This window comes from Mustela lutreola, chromosome 4 (assembly GCF_030435805.1).
Source record: "Mustela lutreola isolate mMusLut2 chromosome 4, mMusLut2.pri, whole genome shotgun sequence".
In the NCBI taxonomy this organism is placed as follows: domain Eukaryota; kingdom Metazoa; phylum Chordata; class Mammalia; order Carnivora; family Mustelidae; genus Mustela; species Mustela lutreola.
Genome location: NC_081293.1, coordinates 88,035,918 through 88,057,036, shown reverse-complemented (window position 1 = coordinate 88,057,036; position 21,119 = coordinate 88,035,918). Strand labels below are relative to the sequence as shown.

Below are 21,119 nucleotides of genomic sequence, written 5' to 3'. Positions count from 1 at the left end.
GGGAGCTGCGGGGATTGCAGGGCCATCAGCACAGCCAGGTCGTCAGGGCAGCTTCCTGGAGGAGACAGCTCCCGAGCTGGATCTTCTACGGTGAGTCAGGGTAGCCTGGTAAGGAAGGATGGAAGGGGCCTTGCAGAGTGAAGGAGCACGAGAAAGGCATTGGAGCTAGACCAGCACGTTCTACTGGGGGACCAGCCGTTCCACATGAACAGACCGAGGTGAGGGGTAAAATGGCAGAAGGACTGCAGACAGACCCAGCCAGGTGGAATTTAGAGAGTGGGGCCATGTCCACTTTATGTTTGGTTTGTGTGGTCCCCGATAACACACATCTGTTGATTCGGTAGGTGTGGTGCTTGGGGAAGGGGGCAGGGAGAGGGGTTGTAAAGGTTTGTAAGCTGTTCAAGAACATTTGAAAAGTGTTTTTATGGCTTCTCTGGGGGCAACATACATGGGAGGAAGAAGGGCAGTGGCAGGCCAGGAGAGGATGGGTTGAGGAAGAGGTAGGTGGTAAAGTCAAGGGTCTGTCAGGTTTTTGGAGGGGGGAGGGTCAGAGAGGGAGAGAATTTTTTTTTTTTAAGATTTTTATTTATTTATTTACAGAGCATAAGCAGGAAGAGAGGCAGAAGAAGCAGGCTTCCCGCTGAGCAGAGCCCGACGCGGGGCTTGATCCCAGGACCCCAGGATCATGACTTGAGCCAGAAATCAAGTCAGTCGATTAACTAACTGAACCACCCAGGTGCCCCGCGAGTTGGTCACTTTTAAGGGATGACAACACGTTAGGTGGCAAGAAAAGGGAAGTTAATTTTAAATTTGGAATTAAATAGGCTTCACTTCAATTTGTGTTGAAGCTTTTGAGAAAACTTGCACCAAAAGAATTGTTAACCTCAACTCTGAGTCATTATTATAAAAGAAATCGTGTTCTGTTGGTTTAGTTTTTTTTACCCTTTAAAGTACACGTCCTGCACTAGTAACAGCTCGTAACCCTGGGTCAACCTTTAAATGCTATCAGCATGCACTCTGGAGAGATGGGGTTGGGGAGAAGGGTGGTAGACTGTGTAAGAATTCAAGTCAGGGCTATCCCATTATCTACCTAATTTTAAATTTGGAAAGTTCTCTGTTTTGCTTTGTAGACTATAAATGTGTATCTAAAGTGGAAAGTACAACAAAAAACTCATACTGTCCCATTGTCCTAAAGCACTGAGCTTGTTTTCTTCAAAGTTTACAGGATTTATTTCTTCTTTTTTTTTTTTTTTAGTTTACAGGATTTCTGTTTATCACTGTGCTCAGTTAGCTAACATGTAGAACATCACTAGTCTTTAATGTAGTGTTTGACAATTCATTAGTTGTGTATTAACACCCAGGGCTATACAGGATGTATATTTTTTAAGACTGATTGATTTGAGAGAGAGAGAGAGAGAGCATGAGCGGGATGGGCAGAGGGAGAAAGACTCTCAAGCTGACTGCGCTGAGCACAGAGTCCAACACAGAGCACGACCCTGAGATTAAGAGCTGAGCTGAAACCAAGAATCAGAGGTTCAGGGCACCTGGGTGGCTCCGTTATTAAGCATCTGCCTTCAGCTCAGGTCATGATCCTCGGGTCCTGGGATCAAGTCCCACATTGGGCTCCCTGCTCAGGGGGGAGCCTGCTTCTCCCACTACCCTCTCTTCCACTTGTGCTCTGTGTCTCTCTCAAATAGATAAAATCTTAAAAAAAAAAAAAAAAAAAAAAAAAAAGAATCAGAAGTTCAACTGACTACACCATCCAGGCACCCCGCAAAGCTTACAGGATTTTTTAGTAAATTTCACTGTCAAAGTGAAAGGGTGACTGTGTATTTCCCGCAAACTTGATGCCTCCCTGGGATCCTGCACCCGGGCACACACACGACCTCCTCTCCCAGGGCTACTAGAAACAACACTGAGCTCTGCGTGGTTTGTTTGTTCTCACCAAGGACCGCTGGCTTCTTGTTCTCCGTTGTCTTGCTTTTTTAGCAGTTTGTTTTAGTTTTTGACTAGCAGCATATCCACCACTGAAGTAAAACTCTGATATGACAATTACCATTACAAATTAAATTGCCTAGAGAGTTAAAAGAAAAGGACGCCACAGGGAGGTTAGTGCTGGCTTCTTTTGGCTAATACTCCGCCAGAAGGTTTCAGGATACATACCTAATCATCATTGTGTCTTTTGAAATAAAAAGACTGTTCTTTCTGGGGGGCTCTGCAGCTAGATGATTATTAAAGTTCACAATGTTGTGTGCTCTAATCCAGAAACAAGCTGCTGTTGGCTGCCTTGTGTACCGGAGCCAACCCTGCGGAAAGATTTACCCCCGTTCACTGAGCACCAGGGGGCGCTCTTGGGAAGTTCAATTTCTCAAAAAACCCCAAGTGGAGGCCAAACCAAATGGACAAGAAACTTACCAACAACTGGAACAATAATTGCTAGTTCTGATTCCTAGCAAGGAAAGGCTAGGTATGATCGCAAGTCCTGTGAGAAGAGACCCGGCAGGCCAAGAATGTGTGCTTGTATCAACAAACAAGGAGTGATGTATAGGGCACCCTAACCTCCTAGCCTTGCTTTCATTCCACCTGTCATTTGCACTCTGCAAGCAGGCAGTCACCCACACATATGGCAGAACGGGGCGGTTCATAACAGGAAGCCTTCTAGACAAGGCAAGACCTATGCTTTTCTACTATTTCTGAAATTACAGCCTGAGACAGTGCACTTTCCTCCGTGTCGCCTACAGCAGTCTGAGGGCTTCCCAGGACATCAATACTGTCCTCTGCCCCGACAGTGGAATTGAACAGAACATGGAGAAGCCTCAGATTGTTGGGTGTGGAGTGGCTGAAACGGCTGGGCATTGTCAAGTTCCGTTTCTGTGTGCTTTCCTGATGATACGCCCATGAACACCGACTCTTCTCCATAGCTCTGAAGAGTCCAAGGCTGTGTATTGCCAGCTAGAACACTCTTTTAAGACCCAGATCATTCCAGGGCTAAGTGTTCCTTGCAAATTAAATATAGGAAAATCGGTGCCTGTATGAAAGAAACAGGGAAGGCATTTGGTTTTTTGTTTTCACAGAAGATTCCTCACATGATTCCTTTATGTATCTGTGTACATTTTTTTTTTTAAAGATTTTTATTTATTTATTTGACAGAGAAATCACAAGTAGATGGAGAGGCAGGCAGAGAGAGAGAGAGGGAAGCAGGCTCCCTGCTGAGCAGAGAGCCCGATGCGGGACTCGATCCCAGGACCCTGAGATCATGACCTGAGCCGAAGGCAGCGGCTTAACCCACTGAGCCACCCAGGCGTCCCATCTGTGTACATTTAAAGTAGCTCAGTAGAGGGGCACCTGGCTGGCTGAGTCAGTAGAACACGCGACTCTTGATCTCAGGGTTAGGAGTTCAAGCCTCATGCTGGCTGGAAATGTTACATGAGAATAAGATCTTAAAAAAAAAGCAGTTCAAGAGATGAACGTGTGTGTACCTACACATACACACAGGTACAAAATGGTTTCCAGAAATGCATTTATTTTTATCTTTAAAAGATTTTACTTAGAGACCAGGAGTCGGGGGAGGGTTAGAGGGGCAGAGAGAGAGAGAGAGAGAGAGAGAGAGAGAGAAGCTGACCCTCACTGTGCAGGGAGCCTGGCACAAGGCTCCATCCCAGGACCTGAGCCCAAGGCAGACCTTAACTGACTGAGCCACCCAGGTGCCCCAGCACCGCATTTATGAAGAGGGACCCCCCCCCCCACACACACACCTGCTCAGTTCCATTCTTACCACCATATAGGCAGTAGCCACACCTACAGGCTCCACAAGGCGATCTTCTTAGCACACCTGGGAGCCCTCCATGCTGTGTGTCGGCCGACTGTCCGTGCTCGCGGCTGTGTACCAGGTTGCTGTGCGAGCTGCCCTCACTGCACACGCACTCGTGTGCGCCCACTCTACTCTCTTGTAATTTTTGTTATGTACTCTCGGGTGCTTTTCTTTTTCCAGTGCCCGTCACTGTATTTTCGGCTGAAATATATTCTTCTTGGCCACCCTATAATTTAATCTTGAGATAATTTTGCCTTTTTCAATTTTTTATAGGTTGTTGCAGGTTTTCTTGGTTTTTGTTCTGACATTTTGAAAATTTTTTTAAAAGATTTTATTAGAGAGCGCAGGGGGAGGGGTGGCGGCAGAGGGAGGAGACTCCCCGCAGAGCAGGGAGCTTTGACAGGGGGCTCGATCCCAGGACCCTGGGATCAATACGTGGGCTGAAGGCTCACCCTCGACCGACTGAGCCACCCAGGCGCCCCTGACATTTTGCATTTTTAAGTTCCAGTGTTAAGTTGAATTCATGAACAGTCCAGCTTAAGGATGTCTAACTCCAGCTCGCTCTCCCTGTGGTTTTCTTCGGCCTTCTTGCTGAGGAGAGACTTTTGTCATGAGCTGTCAATGACTCTCATTTTGTTTCCTTCTAATGCAGTGTTGAGAGATGCCGTCTTCGTTGTTGTGCTCGTTTTGGAAGGCATTCTCTTCCTGAATGGCAGAGCTAGCTGGTTCTACCCAGGCAGAGAGGAGGGGTCTGTGTGGCCGACCGGGTGGAGTCACAGGCGCTCTGTTGGTTCAGCGAAGTGCAGTGTTGCCCAGAGAGAGCACTTGTATTTTTGAGCTGGAAGGGGTTGTTCTCTTCGAATTCTGTGAGACTTTCCCCGACGCCCCACCACGAGACCTTTGCTTCCTTCTTGCATTTGACCATCAGGCCTCCAGGAGACATTGACGCCTCTTCCCAGGAACAGTACTTGTCCAAACGTCTTCCTCTTGATGACCCAGTGGCTAGTGCTCTGGTGAACCGGGCTCTGATTCATCAACACAGATCTTCCTCCGCTTACAACGGAATGAACCCGTCGTAAGCTGAAGACGCCCTTACTTAGTACACTAACCTACCGGGCATCACAGCTCAGCCCCACGGACTCTGAACATGCTAAGAGCACTCAGGTCAGCCTACAGGGAGGCAAAGTCACCTACCACACGGCCTGTTTAGTAATGACGCGCTGCGTAGCTCCTGTAAGTGACTGAACGCTGCCGGAAGTGACAAGCAGAATGGCCGTAGGGCTATAGGAGGCAGGAAAGGTGTTGGTTTTTGACCCTCGTGATGGTGTGGCTGCCTCGAAGCTGAACTTCTGTGTGTCACTCCCGGTTGTGGTGCAGTCATGCGCTCTAGGTGACCTGCTCGGTTCTCCTTGTCTGTGTTGGGAAGACTATGAAAGAGATTCCGATTTAGGCCGCTGCCAGTATTTCTTGGAAAACCAGAAGCTCAAGTACCTCCCCTCAGACACGAACACCCAGCAAAAATGACCAGACCTGTGAGCCAAAACCTCTGTGAAACAGAAACATTAAAATGGACGCAAAGCAAGGTTAGATACTGTATCTCTTTTTTAAAAAAATATTTTATTTATTTATTTGACAGAGAGAGCGATCACAAGTAGACAGAGAGAGAGGAAGGGAAGTAGGCTCCACGCCGAGCAGAGAGCCGGATGTGGGGCTCGATCCCAGGATGCTAGGATCATGACCTGAGCCGAAAGCAGAGGCTTTAACCCACTGAGCCACCCAGGTGCCCCACAGATACTGTATCTCTTAAATGGAACTGGTTCTTCTATACTAACCCCCGGGCTCTAGGGACAAAGAGCGATTCCGTGAGCTTCCACAGAGGGAAAGCGGCCTCCTTCTGAAGAGTCAGGCACATAGGAATGGCGTTAGAGTTCTTCGCATCCATGCTGGAACCTAGAACCAGTGAGGCAATGCCCTCCAAATGCTGAAGGAAAATGCTTTCCGGATGAGAGTGGGAAGCTTGGGCAAGTTACCAATGAAGTCTGAGGGTAAAACAAAGACATGGGTCTTGAGAAATTTACCACCCACCTACTCTTTCTCAGGAAGACATGTGAAGGACATGCTCCCCCTCCCGGACTGAGGAAGTCGACCAAGAAAGGGGAAGATAAGGGATCCAGGAAACCAGAGACCCAGCAGAGTGGTGGAGGGGGTCTCCAGAACAATGGGGAAAGGAGACCTCAGGAAGACGGCTGTGTAGCAGGCAGAGGGGACAACGGCTCCAGACAACCGCAGGCGAGAAGCCGCAGGAAAAGCAGGAAAATCAGGCAGGAGGATACAAGCAAATCGTGGATGAAAAGTCACCATGGTTTACTCTGCGTCCCAGCTCTGAGTGTCACAACAGTCTGAACGATCAACCAGATTTAAGTTACAGCAAAATTCTATGAGGAAGGCAGGGGATATGAAGTGTGCAGTCCATGCATCGGCGGGGGGCTGACCTGGAGGCTGGATAGGGACTTACAGTCGTATCTTTCGAGTGGGGAACCGGTTAGCATATAAGCCCTCACCCTGGAAATCCAACATGTGGCAACGTGATTATGTCACTAAGAACTAATCAGGCAACTAATTACATCCAAAGAATCACTTAAGAGTTAAAATTTGTCCTCAGGGGAAGCACATGAGGGGCTCATTTCCTTAAAAACCCTTCTAGAACAAGCTGACTTAGCTACATATACAGTAGAACTTTGACTTTTAAAAAAATTAAACAAGAAAAGGACGTCCACGCTCAAGTCCTGGCTCTCTTCCACTTCCTGGCTACGCAGTCCTGAACGAGTCACTGTTCTCAGCTGCTCTGTCAACGGAGATGACGTTCGCCTACTCCGTAGGTTCTGAGGAAAAACTATGGAGTGATTTCACAGAACTCATAATAGTCATTAATTTTGGCAGAAAATGTCCTAATCTCAGTAAAAAGATGACCTGATCCAAAAATGCCTTAATGATCTTTATGACCCCTGACCCCTTATTTCAGAGTCGAAAAATCATCCATTTGATAAAAGGAGCTTTGGCTGCCGGCAGCTGGGAAGGCTCTGCTTGTCTTGTGAAGTGGTTTGTCTTGAAGTATTTTCTCCTCACAAAACTCCTTCCAGCTCCCAAGGCCCGGCCCTTCATATAGGTCATTTGTCCAGTGGTTCATCCTTGGGCGCTTGCCAAATTTCAGGTGAAATTTACTCGCTGGCGATGAGGAAAAGAATCTGCATTAAAATCAACAGCAGCATGGGGGGGAATGGATTCCTGACCTTGGATGTCCAAAGACTGATCCTGAAGCAGTGGAGTCTGGGCATTTCCTCGTGAGTGTAAGTGAATTAAAAACCACCTACACACAAGGACAGGGTTAAACATACGGTATACATATTTACCATGGTGGCCTCTGGCCACCGCAGAGCCCTCATGCTTGGGCCACGCGCACCTTGGAAGTAATCCGTACTTCATTTAGGTCTGGCTCCAACAGTTACCTAATTAAGTGCCTAGACCAAAGCTAAACAGATTTGTCAGTCCTGTGCTCTCTTTACAACACTACCTCATTAAATTAATCTTCATCTCTGACTCATCTGCCCTCACCTTTAATCCAGCCCACTATATTTCAGTACCTTTTCCCACATGCCCCACGATAGGCTAGAACACAACAAAACCACCACACCAAACGTCCCTTAGCTAAGAGATCAATAAACAAGGACACTGATCTCACATTGTAAGAGCTCTTACACTGTAGGCTCTGACCACGATTACATGAATTAAACTTCCATGCATATACACACAGGACACCTATGACAATTGCAGATCTATGCCTAATGCCCCTTCCTGTTTGCTGCAGAGGGGTGACACAGATGTATCTGACAGCACTGGTGCTGGGAGTAATTTTTAAAAATCCTATTCAAAGGGCAAGAATCCAAATGTTGAGAATTCAAACAAAGAACTCATAGATTCCGTGGACAGGCCAATTACCCCCCAGGATGTTTCTAGAATTGTTAAGACTCCTATGTTTACTGTTCTCTCTCTTTCCCTTATTATCATTTATAAAGAACAATACCAAACGTTCTGGACTATGCCAGAGATGTGCGACAGAAAAGGACCTTATCTGATGGAAGGGCCCATTAAGAAAGTCAGTGTATGAGGAAGGATTAAAAAAAAAAAAAAAAAAAAAAAAAGACAGCTGGAAATAACCACCATAGTTTTTCAAGATCATTTATACATCTTTTTAATTAGATTAGCTTTACAAGCAACTTGAGAACTCCTTCATAACAAAACACCACTTTTCAAATTACATGACTTCACCATCTATCTGTGTATGAATCCTGAAATTCCTTGCCTGCTGTTGATAAAGGTCTGTGTTTTACAGCTGGTTAATGTGTTGAAAAACAGCATTAGAAGCTTCATCTTTAACCAGGATTAAACACATAGAGGCCACAAATAGTTTTAAATAGAGTCCTGCTTGGTGACAAGTTAATGGTCCCACTAACATGAAATGAACAGATTTTAAGTGGATACTAAAGAAATGGCTACACTGGATTTCTTGATCCTTTCACAATGATCTCCAAGAAATTAGATACAATTTTCTGAAAAATACTGATTTTAAGACCTGTCTGGAAAGCACACGCACAGAGAGTAGAATCTGACACTTTGCACAACTGCAGAGATACACACGCGAATGACCCTGGGGCTCCCAGAGGGCAAGGCTGCTGCAGGACCCCCTGACGACCACACAAACCTCCTCCACAGAACACAATCTCTACTAGACCTAAGAACGACAGTGCTTCCGAGTGGCGGCCTAGCGCAGCGCGCCGCAGACCAGATGGCAGAGACAGCCCGCACCCCCAGGTCCGGCTGGCAGAGGCACTTACTACAGAGATGTCACACGGCATTATCTGGAACACAGAGAGGAAGGGGAACAAAACCGAACAAGGGCGAGGAAAAACAACAATAAACTCTGATTTTCTCCCACACGTTCCTAAGTGAGTTCACAATACTGAAACCTTTCATCCCGCCCTACGTCTATACTGTCAGTTTCACCAAACAACTTTTTTTCATGTTTTACATGAACAATAGCAATCTTTTAATAAAAATTACTGAGCTTTCCATAGAAAAGGTCTCTAATTGAATACAAACTATACAGATGCTAAAACTGTCATGAGTTGAAATATACAGAAGTATTTCTGTGCACACATTTTGGCAAAGATCAAGGGTAGATGTAGAAAACTGAAGTGGGCAAGGTCTGACCCATGATTCATGTTAAATATGGATCCACCCTTTGGCCTCTGCTAAAGACTGGCCGAGGAAAATGAAGTCTTGGATGTCCATCCCAGTTCATCCACCAAAAACCAGAAGTATGGGAGGCCTCGTGTGTTACTGTTAATAGTCCCTTTTTTTCTGAAAAGTAAAGAAAAGTCACAAAACAAAATAATAAAATTACCTGGTTTTCCACTTCTTTTGTATTTTTAAGCTAAACATCCAGCTACTGACAAAGAGGAGAGCATCATGTCACGCCTGGGGAAGGCCTGCCCTGGCTCGGGGCGGAGGATTCGCTAACATCCAGTCTGCGCTAACACCGCCCAGCCCTGGCGCTCCGTCTCCCCCTGATGCTAGCCAACAGAAGCCAGGTTCTCCACCGCAAATCACGTGCATCGCAGGAGTGGGAAGGAAACGTTAACAGCAAAATTGGAAGTCCGATCAACTTGACAGGAAGCAAAAGGAAAAGTCTTAGGAAGGGGACGTCACCTATTATGTCTATAGGATAGACCTGAAAGCATGAGAGAGCCCTTTGTCTTGGGAACTTGATGCTGAGGACAAACTCAAGTTCATTTAGTGCCAGTCACTTTAGTCTTTTAAAAATACTAACTTAAAAGAATAAAACCTGGGTATTTTTCCGTATAAAACATGAACTGAAAGTTATTGGTAGTAAACAGTGATGGTTTTACTGTTAACGTTTCGTTACGAACAATGTCAAAAACACAACAGCAGCAATCTTTAAAGAGCTCAAATTAGTGTAAAAGACAGGACTACAAAACAATCTGAGTTTTCAGTTGGCGATTAAAGTGCTCCTTTTCTTACGGTAAGTAAAAAGGAAAGGAAAGGAATCATCAGTCACTGGCAACAATCATGATAAGAGGTCTTTTTTAGGGCAAAATTTAATAGTACGAAGAAGTTTACAAAAATAGATCGATGCTATTTGGGGGAGTAATACTGTACTTTTTTCTCAATTCAGTTTTGATGTATTATACCTGATCATACAAAAATTACTTCAAATTCAAACTTGACTATATAAAAAAGGGAGAGATGAAATGAACTCATCTAGATGACAGATCTGGCAAAATATAAGAATGAAAAACTTCTACCTAGGGCACTTATTTCATATCCAGGTGTCACCCCCATTTTCAGCTGGTAGCTTGTATCCTTCCCATGAGATCACAGGTTTGGAAAGTCATGCAGTACAAAGTCACAGTCACAATCTTCTTTCTGAGGCAACACGACCAAGTTGTTTCTGTTTCCTTATTAAAATGCCAACTGGTTGTCTATTTTTCTTTATCCCATTTATTCATATTCACAAGTTAACAAAGAGCGTCAACAATTCTTGTAGGTGGAGTGGGGTATTGCTGGATTGAAGGCTCTATAAGACGTCTTTACTGATGGAATCGGAAGGCTTATTGAGTTCAACCCTCACACCTTTTTCACCTGTGAGGTTAAAAAAAAAAAAGTCATTCATTCATTCATTCATTCATTCATTCATTCAGCACCAGAGAGCTTTTGTTATTCTGTTACAGCTTCCCACTGAGCTCCTACCAGTGCACACACCGCTACAGCTTTGCAAACATACGTCATCTGAAAACTGTCAGACTTGCTACCCTGCAGCACTGCTACAATGAACGAGTTACTCTGAACTGGTAAACCCTCACAGGGGAAAGCCATTCTCTACAGAGATAATAATTTTATCTCCTTTTTACTTAAAAAGCAATTTGAATTGCTATAAAATAGCAGTGTGTTCGGCGTCACTGAAAGCACACCACTAGGGTTCTGCCACAAATAATAACTTTAAAAATACATAGAAAAAGCAATGCACATCCAATTTTATAATTTTACAAAAGGATGATATGGGATTACCAATGGCTCATGAAAATACAGCACATCAGTAATGTGAGGATGGAGGACTTTTGGAGATATAAGATAGGGTTAAAGGAAAGAGGGAAGTGGTCCATCTGATGGAAAACTAAGACCCCCTGCTCTCAAGAGACAGTTGGTGGTGGGGGTTCGGGAGGTGGGACTGGCATCCTGAAGGATCTTCAAATTCGGTTCGAGCGTGTTGATCTACGGACACCACCGGCTGGCAGGGATGGCCTCGACGTGCTTGGCTGCCTTACTGATTTCGGCATTTCAATTCGTCTCCTTTGTATTCACTTTCTTCACGTCCACATTCAACGTGGAAGACCCGGATATTCTCTAGAGAGTGTACGTTTAACAGAGAAAGGGTATTTACTGACTTCCTTCTAATGGGAGAGTGAGACAAGTCAGACGGCATTACCACGAGATGGGCAGCCGGTGACTGGGAAGGGTAATCACAGAAAAACTCAGCTTGTACTTGAATCATTTTTTTCAGGTTTCTGGCCTCAAACTTTCCTCATCTTCGGACAGTGTTGGTTAAAGAGAACAAGGAAGATGACTTGAGAGAAGTCAGGGAACTAAGGAATCTGACAAAAACAAGGGGCAAGCCTTCGTGGAGTTAATAAAGACCGTGCGTGCGCTCAGGGACAGCAGCGCGGGACTGTGGGCTGCCCGCCTTACGGTTGACCCTGGCCCCAAATAACGTTTACCTGTTAGATATTTTACTTTAGCTCGCGCTCTCTCATCTGCATCAAAATACCAAACAGTTATTGCGTACCTAAAAGAAAATTTAGAATAGGGTAAGAACGATCACACTGGGGAAAAAAAAGAGTGGTATGCTCTGGCAATGGTCTATGACAAGGTGTAATGCCAAAACAATGCCTCGACCAAATGTTATCAGAGGACACCGAGCTCAGTGACCACCCACCTCTTCAGGAACCTCGCCGCTCAAGAGCGCTGCAGAGAACCAGAAGTAGCTAAAATAGATGTTGTGAAGCTGAGTTTTGGGGCTCTTGTTACTACCTGCTTAACCTACTGGATTATTGTTGCGAGCCCACAGAAGATCAGAAACAGACAGGAAGAAGGGAAAAGAATGGCCCTGACAGGAAAAGCACAGCATCACTAGCGAAAGTTCTCAAAAAAGAGAAGAGAAGCAGAAGAGGAGTCACGGCCTGGGGCCCTGTGGCAGAAGGGATGGCTCCCAGTTCCAGCAGCTTCTGAGGACACCACCGTAGGACAGCGAAGACTAACAGTGGGTGTTTATAATTTTATAATCTGGTGTCATCAAGAAAGAGGTAAATTATGTTAAGAGTTTTGGGGATTTTTATCAAAATAATTTTACACTGTGTTTTGACATGTGAAGTTTATTTAGCTAAAATTAATTCCTCCAAAAATGTCACTTGTTTTGAATAGCTAGTTCCCCAAATAAAGGAAGAATTTCTGGTTTATTAAATACTACAAAGCACACTGTGACACCTCCTGGTCCCAATAATGGGGAAAGTGTTCACATGCTACAGGAAGCAGAAACGCACTAGACATGGGGACTGCTCAGCAGAACGCAACAGTCAGAGTATCTTAACTAGGGCCGGGGCGGGGACTCTGGGGGGGGCATCAGTGATTGAATGAAGAGCCCGTGCGTGTGACAGACCTGTACCAGGTAACGTATCTGAAGGAAGGAGTCAAACGCAGACTGGAGGCAGAGTCTGGGAGTCTGGGCCAATGGGGAAAGTGAGGCCAGCAGATCACTCAGCTGCTGAGTGACCAGGCTGAGGTCTGAGTCTGGCGTCCTGACTTCAGATTCTGCTCCCTCCACGTAGCCTCTTCTATTTTCCGAGGTGGCCATGGGAAGGGAAAGGGGCATAGACAGATAATTTTCGTTTTGCCCATGCCCCAAACTTCCAGTTACTTAGTAATTGGAGTCTTGAACAACCTTGACCTTTGTCCCAGGGCTTCCCTAACACTGTCATACCCCTTGCTTCTGGTCATTCTGGGCGCAGCTGAGCTCCTGTCTTCATGGTGACACCTGGGCCATCTACTCCATCTATTCTAATTAACACCCAATTTCTCCCTCCTCGAGTTCGGTAGTATGTACCCTCCACAACTGTCTGACATTTACTACTTAAAAATGTTTGTCATTTCTTCATTTAGAAATGATACAGGCAGACCATACGCAAGACTCCTTAAAAGGAAAGGTTCGTAGAGCAGCTTCTAGGTCAAAAAGGGTTTTAAGAAGCAGCATAGGCAGAGATGGGCGCTGGGAAGCCAGGAGAGATGGGGGATTTAGGACAGCACATCATGTGATGGGACAGGACGCCCCCCCCCCCCCCCCCGGTTTCCATTCATGGCTTCTTAGGATCTCCAGCCACAATTACTCAGCTTGCTGCTCACTACGTGAATGAGGGTTAGGGCAACACAGCTCAGAAGGAGGCAAGTTGAAAAGGAGTGCCTGGCTGGCTCAGCTGGTGGAGTGTGCGACTCTTCATCTTGAGGGTCATGAGTTTGAGCCCCATGTTGGGTGGAAGGAAGGGAAAGAGAAAAGAAAGAAAAGGAGAGAAGAGGAAAGGAAACAAAAGAGAAGAAAAGGGAAGGGAAAGGGAAAAGCAAGAAAAAAAAGGTGATCAAGTTTTGGAATTGGAGCCTCATTAGGCTGGCCCATGCCGGATACTGCTGGGAGAAGCCAGCTCTTCTCCCGGTGTGACTACAGCTCGGCCCCTTCTCACCAGACCTAACCACTGCTGGCCAGTAACTCACAAGATTCAAAGTCCCTTCTACAGTGAAAAATAGGTATTTGCAAAATAGTGCAATTTTTCTACAAATATTTGTAACAATGTCTACAACATCTTCTATTTTAAGAGTCTTAACATTTCAAAGTAGAAAGTGTCAAAAGTATAACAAGGCTCCTAGGTACTTACTTTAAAGCTACTGGGTTATTTTTCTCCCATGAACTCCCACACATGACAACCTTTCTTCTCCTCTCTTCATTTCTACTCTCCAGGTGCCTCTTACTTTTCTGTTTTGTTTAATTTTTCAACATCATCCCTCTCATTTTCCTCCCTTTGAAAAGCTGTCCTTTTCTTTCCCTATCGAGCCCTTCTGTCCCCCAAGTGAGTGCTCTCACAGAATCGGAACAGATTATAGGTAGAGATGCACAAAACAATGAGACAGGGTGTAGAGAGGAGAGGGACGGCCTGTACTTCCAGTTCTTACCCCAAATGGAAGTGGTTACACAAAGAAAGACACAAACATTAAGCACTAACCAAGAATAAATGGTAAATAAAATTATTCAATTTTAAAAAGTCACAACTGAATAAGGAACAGAAGATGCTCACTAGAAAACTCTCAGGTACATTCATCCATCCCCTCCTCTCCTACCACAGTCTTTACCAATTTTTTCTTAAAAGAAATACTACACCTTGTAGAATATGCTGGTTGTACTTCATGAGGGTTGCGACGGTCAGACCAGAAAAACAGCAGTCTATCAAATTTGGGTTCAATGTCAGCAAACTGGGCTTTGCCTTCTGGAAAAATTCGAAGTATACCTCCACTTACCTATGGAAAAGAGCCCAGTATGTAAGTACGAGAGCAAGAACTCTACAAAATGAAATTTAGGGAGGGAAAAAAAAAGACCATTTCAGAATCAAAACTCTTAGCTGGATTATTCGCAAAATAAAAGGTATGAAGAGAAGCTGAGATTCCAAGTACACTCACTGATAAAAGGAAAAATTCAATTCTTGTTTTAGGGATTTCTGTAAATACCGATGAAACAGATGAGTATTATCTGAATTCAAAAGGCTTAAAATGACACTGGAAGCAAGTTTTAAAAACTAGCACATGTCTCTTATGTAGGTATGTTTATGATGTGCTTAATTAGCCTAAGCTTTTAAAATGTGTCCATTTCAAATTATCTTGAAGTGGTGATGTCAACTCAGCAGTTTATTGTGTTTCAGGGTTCAACAGTAGTAAGACAGCAACAAGTTTAATGCCTCTTATTTAAAGAATTCAACTAGGGACACGTGCATGCCCGGCTGGCTCAGTCAGTTAAGCATCTGTCTTGGGCTCAGGTCATGATCCCAGGGTCCCGGGACTGAGTCCCGCATAGGGCTCCCTGCTCCGGGGGGAGCTTGCTTCTCCTTTTCCCTCTGCCCCTCTCTCTGACTCTCGTGAATAAATACATAAAATCTTTTTAAATAAATAAGGAATTCAACTACATCAGTAGAAGGTGTCATCATTTATTGTCATCATCATCATCACTGTGGTCATTACCAGAGATTATAAGTCTCCCTTTCTAGCCTGGGCCTGACACACTGATGGCCACCTGTGTACAGAATGGGATTCCACCCAGAAAGGATAATTACTATTTACCCGAATAACCATCCGTCTCTATCTGGGATTAGATGGACTCAACCTATTCATTCTAATACCGAATGAGTGTTCTGGGACCTGAGGTGGACCCCGGGTATAGAGTAGGGAATAACGTACACAAACGTCATCCTCCTGATAATTACAGTCTGGGGGGAGTGAGAGCAAGGCACGACCCACCCGCAACTGAGGAGCTCTTTACCCTTGAAGAACTAACTCCTAAGCAGGTAGATACTCGAACTGAAAGGAACTTTCATACTCAATCGAGACACCACGGACGCTGAGCCTAGAATGTCTAGCCAGACAAGCTGTTCATCAGGCTCATCCTTAAGTTAAATTCAAACTACCCGAACCTTCCCCAGGTTCTGTTCAGACTGATTCCCACGGCACTCATGCAAACATCTAAAGAATCTCTAGACTGTGACCAAGAACACATCCTTTTCTTCCCCCTGACCGCTGACTGTGATACTGGAGTATCACAGGGGATCTGCTGCAAATGTTTAAAGAGATAATTCAAGCTTCCAATCTTCCTCTGACCCCTGAAGCAGATGTCCCTCCCCTACCCCCCGCAGTCGGTCTCATAGCAATCTGTCCTGCGCTGGGCAGAACCACGGATCAGTCGGTCACTGTTCATCTGCTGCTAGCTTCCCTCTGCCAGATCCCAGGCTCTGTGAGGGCTGCTGTATTTCTGCTCTATCTCCAGCACCCACAACGGTATCTGACACACTGCACACATTCCTGTAATCTTGCAAAGAAGTTTTCAGTTCTACCTACAAAAATACTGGGGAGTTTTCTAAGCTCAGGCACTAATTTAAAAACTATATTATTAATGACCTTGGCTAGGTCAGAACAAAACTAGAAAGAACCTAACAAAATACAGAAGTTAGGAGTTGCTCAAACATTTTTAGCTTTTAAGGTATTCACAAAATTGGGGAAAAAAATAAATTTTGCAGTTTTAACCAAAGTAACACCAATCTGTTTTGTCCATTGGGCTCAAGGTGAATGACCAGATCTATGTTTCTATTTTAAACTTTGAAAACTAGAACAGAAAAACCAAAATTTACTTAGCAATAAAACTTACCTCCCTTTTGAACTCGGACTGAGGAGAATCTTTAAATCTGTATGACACAGAAAGATTACTGAGCCCTGTGAGCATATCCTACTAGGTTTTTACATATTTAAGACTTGGTGGTTTTCCCTCCTGTGTATATGTTTGTGTGTTGGGGGAAAGTGTTTTAAAGGTTATTTGATTTTTAAAACTTGCCCTGGCTACCCAGGTACGTTCATGCTGTGAAAATCCACTGAGCTATATACAATGTGTTCACTTTTCCATTTGAATTTCTTGCTCCAATGAAAGTAAATAAGGATTTCTAAAAATCAACCAAACATTAGTTTAGACAACCTCCAAAGTAATATAAAAGCATGACATACTTCTGAAGTTTCAATCATTTAAACTCAAGTGAAAAAGGCCAATATTAAGGAAATAAACATTTAAAACAAGAGAAAATTAAATGTATACTCTAATTGGTTTTAAAGGATTTGTCAGTATTGATAAACTTCAAGTTTTTTTCCACAGTCAGAAAACGAAGGAATCCTGCCTCCAATATTCGACTCCGCAATCCAATGCCAGATAAGATCTCTGCAAGAGGAGTAGGCAGGAAATAATCCGCAATGGTTGTTTATACATAATCTCTCTCAGAAGCCATTATGAAAGTTATTCTCAGCAGAGTTTTTTGTAAAAGGTATTAAAAGGTATATATTTTAATGAAATCCACTGTGTAACAGTTAAATTCTGGGGAGCACCTGGCTGGCTCAGTCGGTGGAACGTGTGACTCTTGACCCCGGAGTCATGAGTTCGAGCCCCACGCTGGGCGTAGAGCTTACTTTAAAAACAAAACGAAACAGCAACAAACAAAAAAAGTTAAATTTTGGATGCATGCCTCAGTATCTGAAAATAAGGGAATCTACTTTTTGAGATAACATAATGTTTCAAGTTATAAAGATACACTCCTAATACCCAAAATCTAAACAAATCTAAGAAAATTTTAACTATTCTATGTGTTAAAGTAAAGACAGTCTCCCTAAGAGGAGTATGAGTCTTAACAGCTATGGGGAAAAAAAATAAATGGTCAATGAAGTTGCATACCTTGGCATCCCAGTCTTGATTAAGATAATATATACACGTCACACATCTTCCATCTCCATTTGGATTATCAACATGACGCACATAACCCGTTCCATTGCCTGGATAACAAGCAACCATGGCCTGTAATAATAATGATGGGGATTTTAAAAGTCTATACATTTATGACTAAAAAGGCAAAATACCTTATAAAAGGAATCTCTGATTTCTGGCTACTCTTACACTTAATTTCTTCTAAATAACGATCATATCTTATAGATAAGAAGGGGCCAAGATAGCCTATGTTGAAACTTACGAAGAACACACAGGTAGGCTGGTAAATAACCCAAGGCCTGGTGAGGGCCGCTTCACCGTGAAGGGAGTAACCAACATGAGAGGGAATCGGAGGTCAGAAGGATCGCAGGACACACTTCCAGGATCTTTATTCATACTGATGATTAAGATCAAGTGAGTTTTTGTTCCGCTCCACGGGAGACTTCTATCCTCCCTGGGCTGACCGCAGACAGAACACCAGCATGACGTCTGACAGCCAAACACCTCATCTAACAGTCTCTGAATTTTGAAGGTCAAAACAGTCACTCATTTAATGTCAGTGATTAAAGAAAAGGCCAAGTGACAAATTAGCATAGGACTAACTCCTCTTCAAACCAGAAAGTCATTTTTTGCTCACATTGTAACAAGATGTAGTTCAGAAGATTGATGGGTATTAATAAGCATGAAGGCAGAAAAAAGGTCCAAAATAAGCACCAGAACTCACATGTTCTAGGACTGTAGTACATAATAATCGACTGAAATTAGAAAGCATGGTTATACAGAAAAAAACCCAGGAATTATGTAGAAAACAAAACAAAGATGGTCAAGGTTATCACTTATTCTGAAATCTTTTATTTCATGTTTCCTCATGTATATAATTTCTTCATGTATTGAAGTCAACTGGTCAGTATTGTCAATGAATTAGTACAAAGCTATCAAACAGTAATGAAATTACATTATTTAACATTATATTACATTATTAATGACATTATTTAACGTAAAAGACAAATGCTAACTTGTAAAACTCATATTCAACTGATTAGTGAATAGGTAACTCGGTGTTCCATCTCTAAGAGACTAGGAAGCGTTTTAAAACTGAAAGCTTAAAAAGACTTACATGCTTTCTCTTGGGACTTAAGATAATAACAGGCAGAAGAGCATGGGTTTGTGGATTTAATAATACTCAACAAAAGAAAAACTCAAACAATTTCCCTGTCACCAGCTGCTAATGGTATAGCACATGCAAGAGACCCTGAACAGGAACTATAAGAAGATACCTGCTTAACAGTGCAATTAATCCACCTGTGATTAATAAAGACAATCATCGTAAATCACATGATACATTCTTATCCACAAAAAGGATGGAAAAACAAAAAACAAAAACCAAAAAACCCAATCCGAATTCTTTCCTAAAGTGGTCTCATCTCAAAAAAGTTCACTCAAGCCTCTCCAACTATCTGGTAACCTCAGCATCTCTTGTGCAAAGAGCAAGGGGGGAAAATCTTCCTTTGTCCAGCCACCCCACCCATCCCACAGCAGACACCTCCTGAGCACCAGCTGTGTATCTGAGAGGCCCTGGTGCGAGGAGAGGGGAGCGGTGACTACAGTGATGAACAGAACGGAGTCCCTTGCTTTTATTCATTAGGGAACCTAGTGTGCTGAAATAAATAACTGGTTAACAAACATGTGTAATATACTGTTAGGTAGTTATCTTTTCATAAAGTTGAAGGATATGGAGAACAGGATGATTTCTAGAACAGCAGTAAAGGAAGACCTATGTGAGGGGCTCACATCTGAGCACAAACTTCAATGAAGGGAGTGGCAGGTCGTGTAAATATCTGTGGGGTCAGCATTTCCGGCTGAGGGAAAAGGAGAGCAAAGGCAGAAGTGGCTGGGCCAAGTGGAAAACCACAGCAGACCAGCGGGCCTAGGGGAGCAAAGGCAAACTATGGTGGGCTCAGCAAGCCATGGTCAGGACTTTGGATTCTGTTCTAAAAGTCACAAGAAGCCAACGGAAGAGATGTCTGATCGATATTTTAAGAAGGTCAGTTTCAGTTCTGTATGAATAAAAACTAACAAGTGCAATGAATGACCTCCATATCACCCACTACCTAATATTTTTCGGATGCTGTTTGCCACACACTATTTTAAGTAATCTGTGTCTACTAACTCATCTGGCACAACCACATGAGGTAAATTATTATCATCACCCCCATCTTTATTTAACTGATAAGGAAACTGAGGTCCTGGGGGCCCCTGGGTGGCTCAGTCAGTTAAGTGTCTGCCTTCGGCTCAGGTCATGATCTCAGGATCCTGGGATCCAGTCCTGCATCGGGCTCCCTGCTCGGCAGGGAGCCTGCTTCTCCCTCTCCCTCTGCTCACCCAGACCCCTCGTGTTGTCTCCCTCTCTCAAATAAATAAATAAAATCTTAAAAAAAAAAAAAAAAAAAAAGGAAACCGAGGCCCAGAAAGGCTACTTAGCGTTTTCGGTGTCTAGGACAGAGGAGCAGGGAGGAATGCAGGCAATGTAGCTTCGGAACCCACACAGCTAGCCACTACTCCAGACTGTGGGCAGGAGGGAGAGAGAGAAGGCGGCGAGCTGGCTACTGCAGCTTCTGGGAGAGAAACCAAAAGGAGGCCTGCCCAGGGTGACAAGGTGGGGTGAATTCTGAAGGCAGAAAACCAACGGGATCCACTAATGGATCAGAAGTGGTGAGGAAGAAGAGTCAAGGACGGCTCTGAGGGTCTCTCCCATGGAATGGAACGCACTGGAGTTCGCGCTTTCCAGAAATGGAAATACAAGTGGAGGATGGTTTTAATAACACGCATCCTGGAGGAAGGAGTTTCTCAGCAATGCTCGTGACCCCCCAGAACAGAACCAAGCTGCAGACATCAGGTTGATGCCTCAACATGGGAGCCAACTGTATCAGTCACTTCGAACCTGCCTTCCCAGGAGCCCTTGGGGTATGGGGAGGTACCTGGGGGTGGCCACCGGTGGAGGGCTGCAGTGAAGTAAGAGACCCGACAAGCAGATTCTGCCCCAGCCTCCAACTAGGGCAGCAGTTACCTGCATGTTGGGACATACCTGAGAAGACAGCAAGGCAGGAGTAGGAGTCCTAGAACACGGACAGACAAGCCCCTCCAGCCGTACAAGGAGAGACTACAGGAGAAGGACAGAGCCTAATCACACCCAGAAAAACCACACTATCACAGAAAATCTGAGGCCTGGGGGACCGTACTCCTAGATAGATGATCTGGGGAAGGACAAGCCCTGTAGGAAACCTGCAAAGGTCTGGAAGGGTCATGAATTTATGCAAACAACTGCACAGCCCAATAATGACATAGTGACACTGCATTTAGTAACTGATGCATGTACCGAGACTCTTCCCCATTGGGACCGTAGCAAACATAAACAGGTGTATCTCTCGGAACTGGGACTAAGGAGTGCACTTGGGATGAGCCCCGGGGGACGTATGGAAGTGCCGAGTCACCACTATACAACACACCTGAAACTGAGGTAACCCTATGTGTTAACTAACTGAAATTAAAATTAAAACTTAAAAAAAAAAAAAAAAAGGCATTTCTCTAAGTCTCATGAAATCTAGCAGCTTCGAAGATTACAACCAGTAC

General features: G+C 44.2%; 1 protein-coding gene across 4 annotated transcripts in view; it reads right to left on the bottom strand.

The window, feature by feature from the left end:
* Nucleotides 1–13: 13 nt before the first annotated feature.
* The window catches only part of EGLN1 (egl-9 family hypoxia inducible factor 1), a 68,046-nt gene continuing 46,940 nt past the window's right edge, over nt 14–21,119 (bottom strand). The window contains exons 2-5 of one of the 4 annotated variants that reach the window (XM_059170465.1): nt 17,460–17,579; nt 14,367–14,503; nt 11,665–11,732; nt 8,035–10,531 (exon numbers count right to left, since the gene is read on the bottom strand). In XM_059170465.1, the coding sequence (XP_059026448.1) occupies nt 10,467–10,531; nt 11,665–11,732; nt 14,367–14,503; nt 17,460–17,579 (390 nt within the window). In that variant the 3' untranslated portion in view covers nt 8,035–10,466. Of the gene's footprint in view, nt 106–8,034; nt 10,532–11,664; nt 11,733–14,366; nt 14,504–17,459; nt 17,580–21,119 lie in introns of those variants that run through there. The other 3 variants (XM_059170468.1, XM_059170466.1, XM_059170467.1) reach the window with 3 other exon arrangements.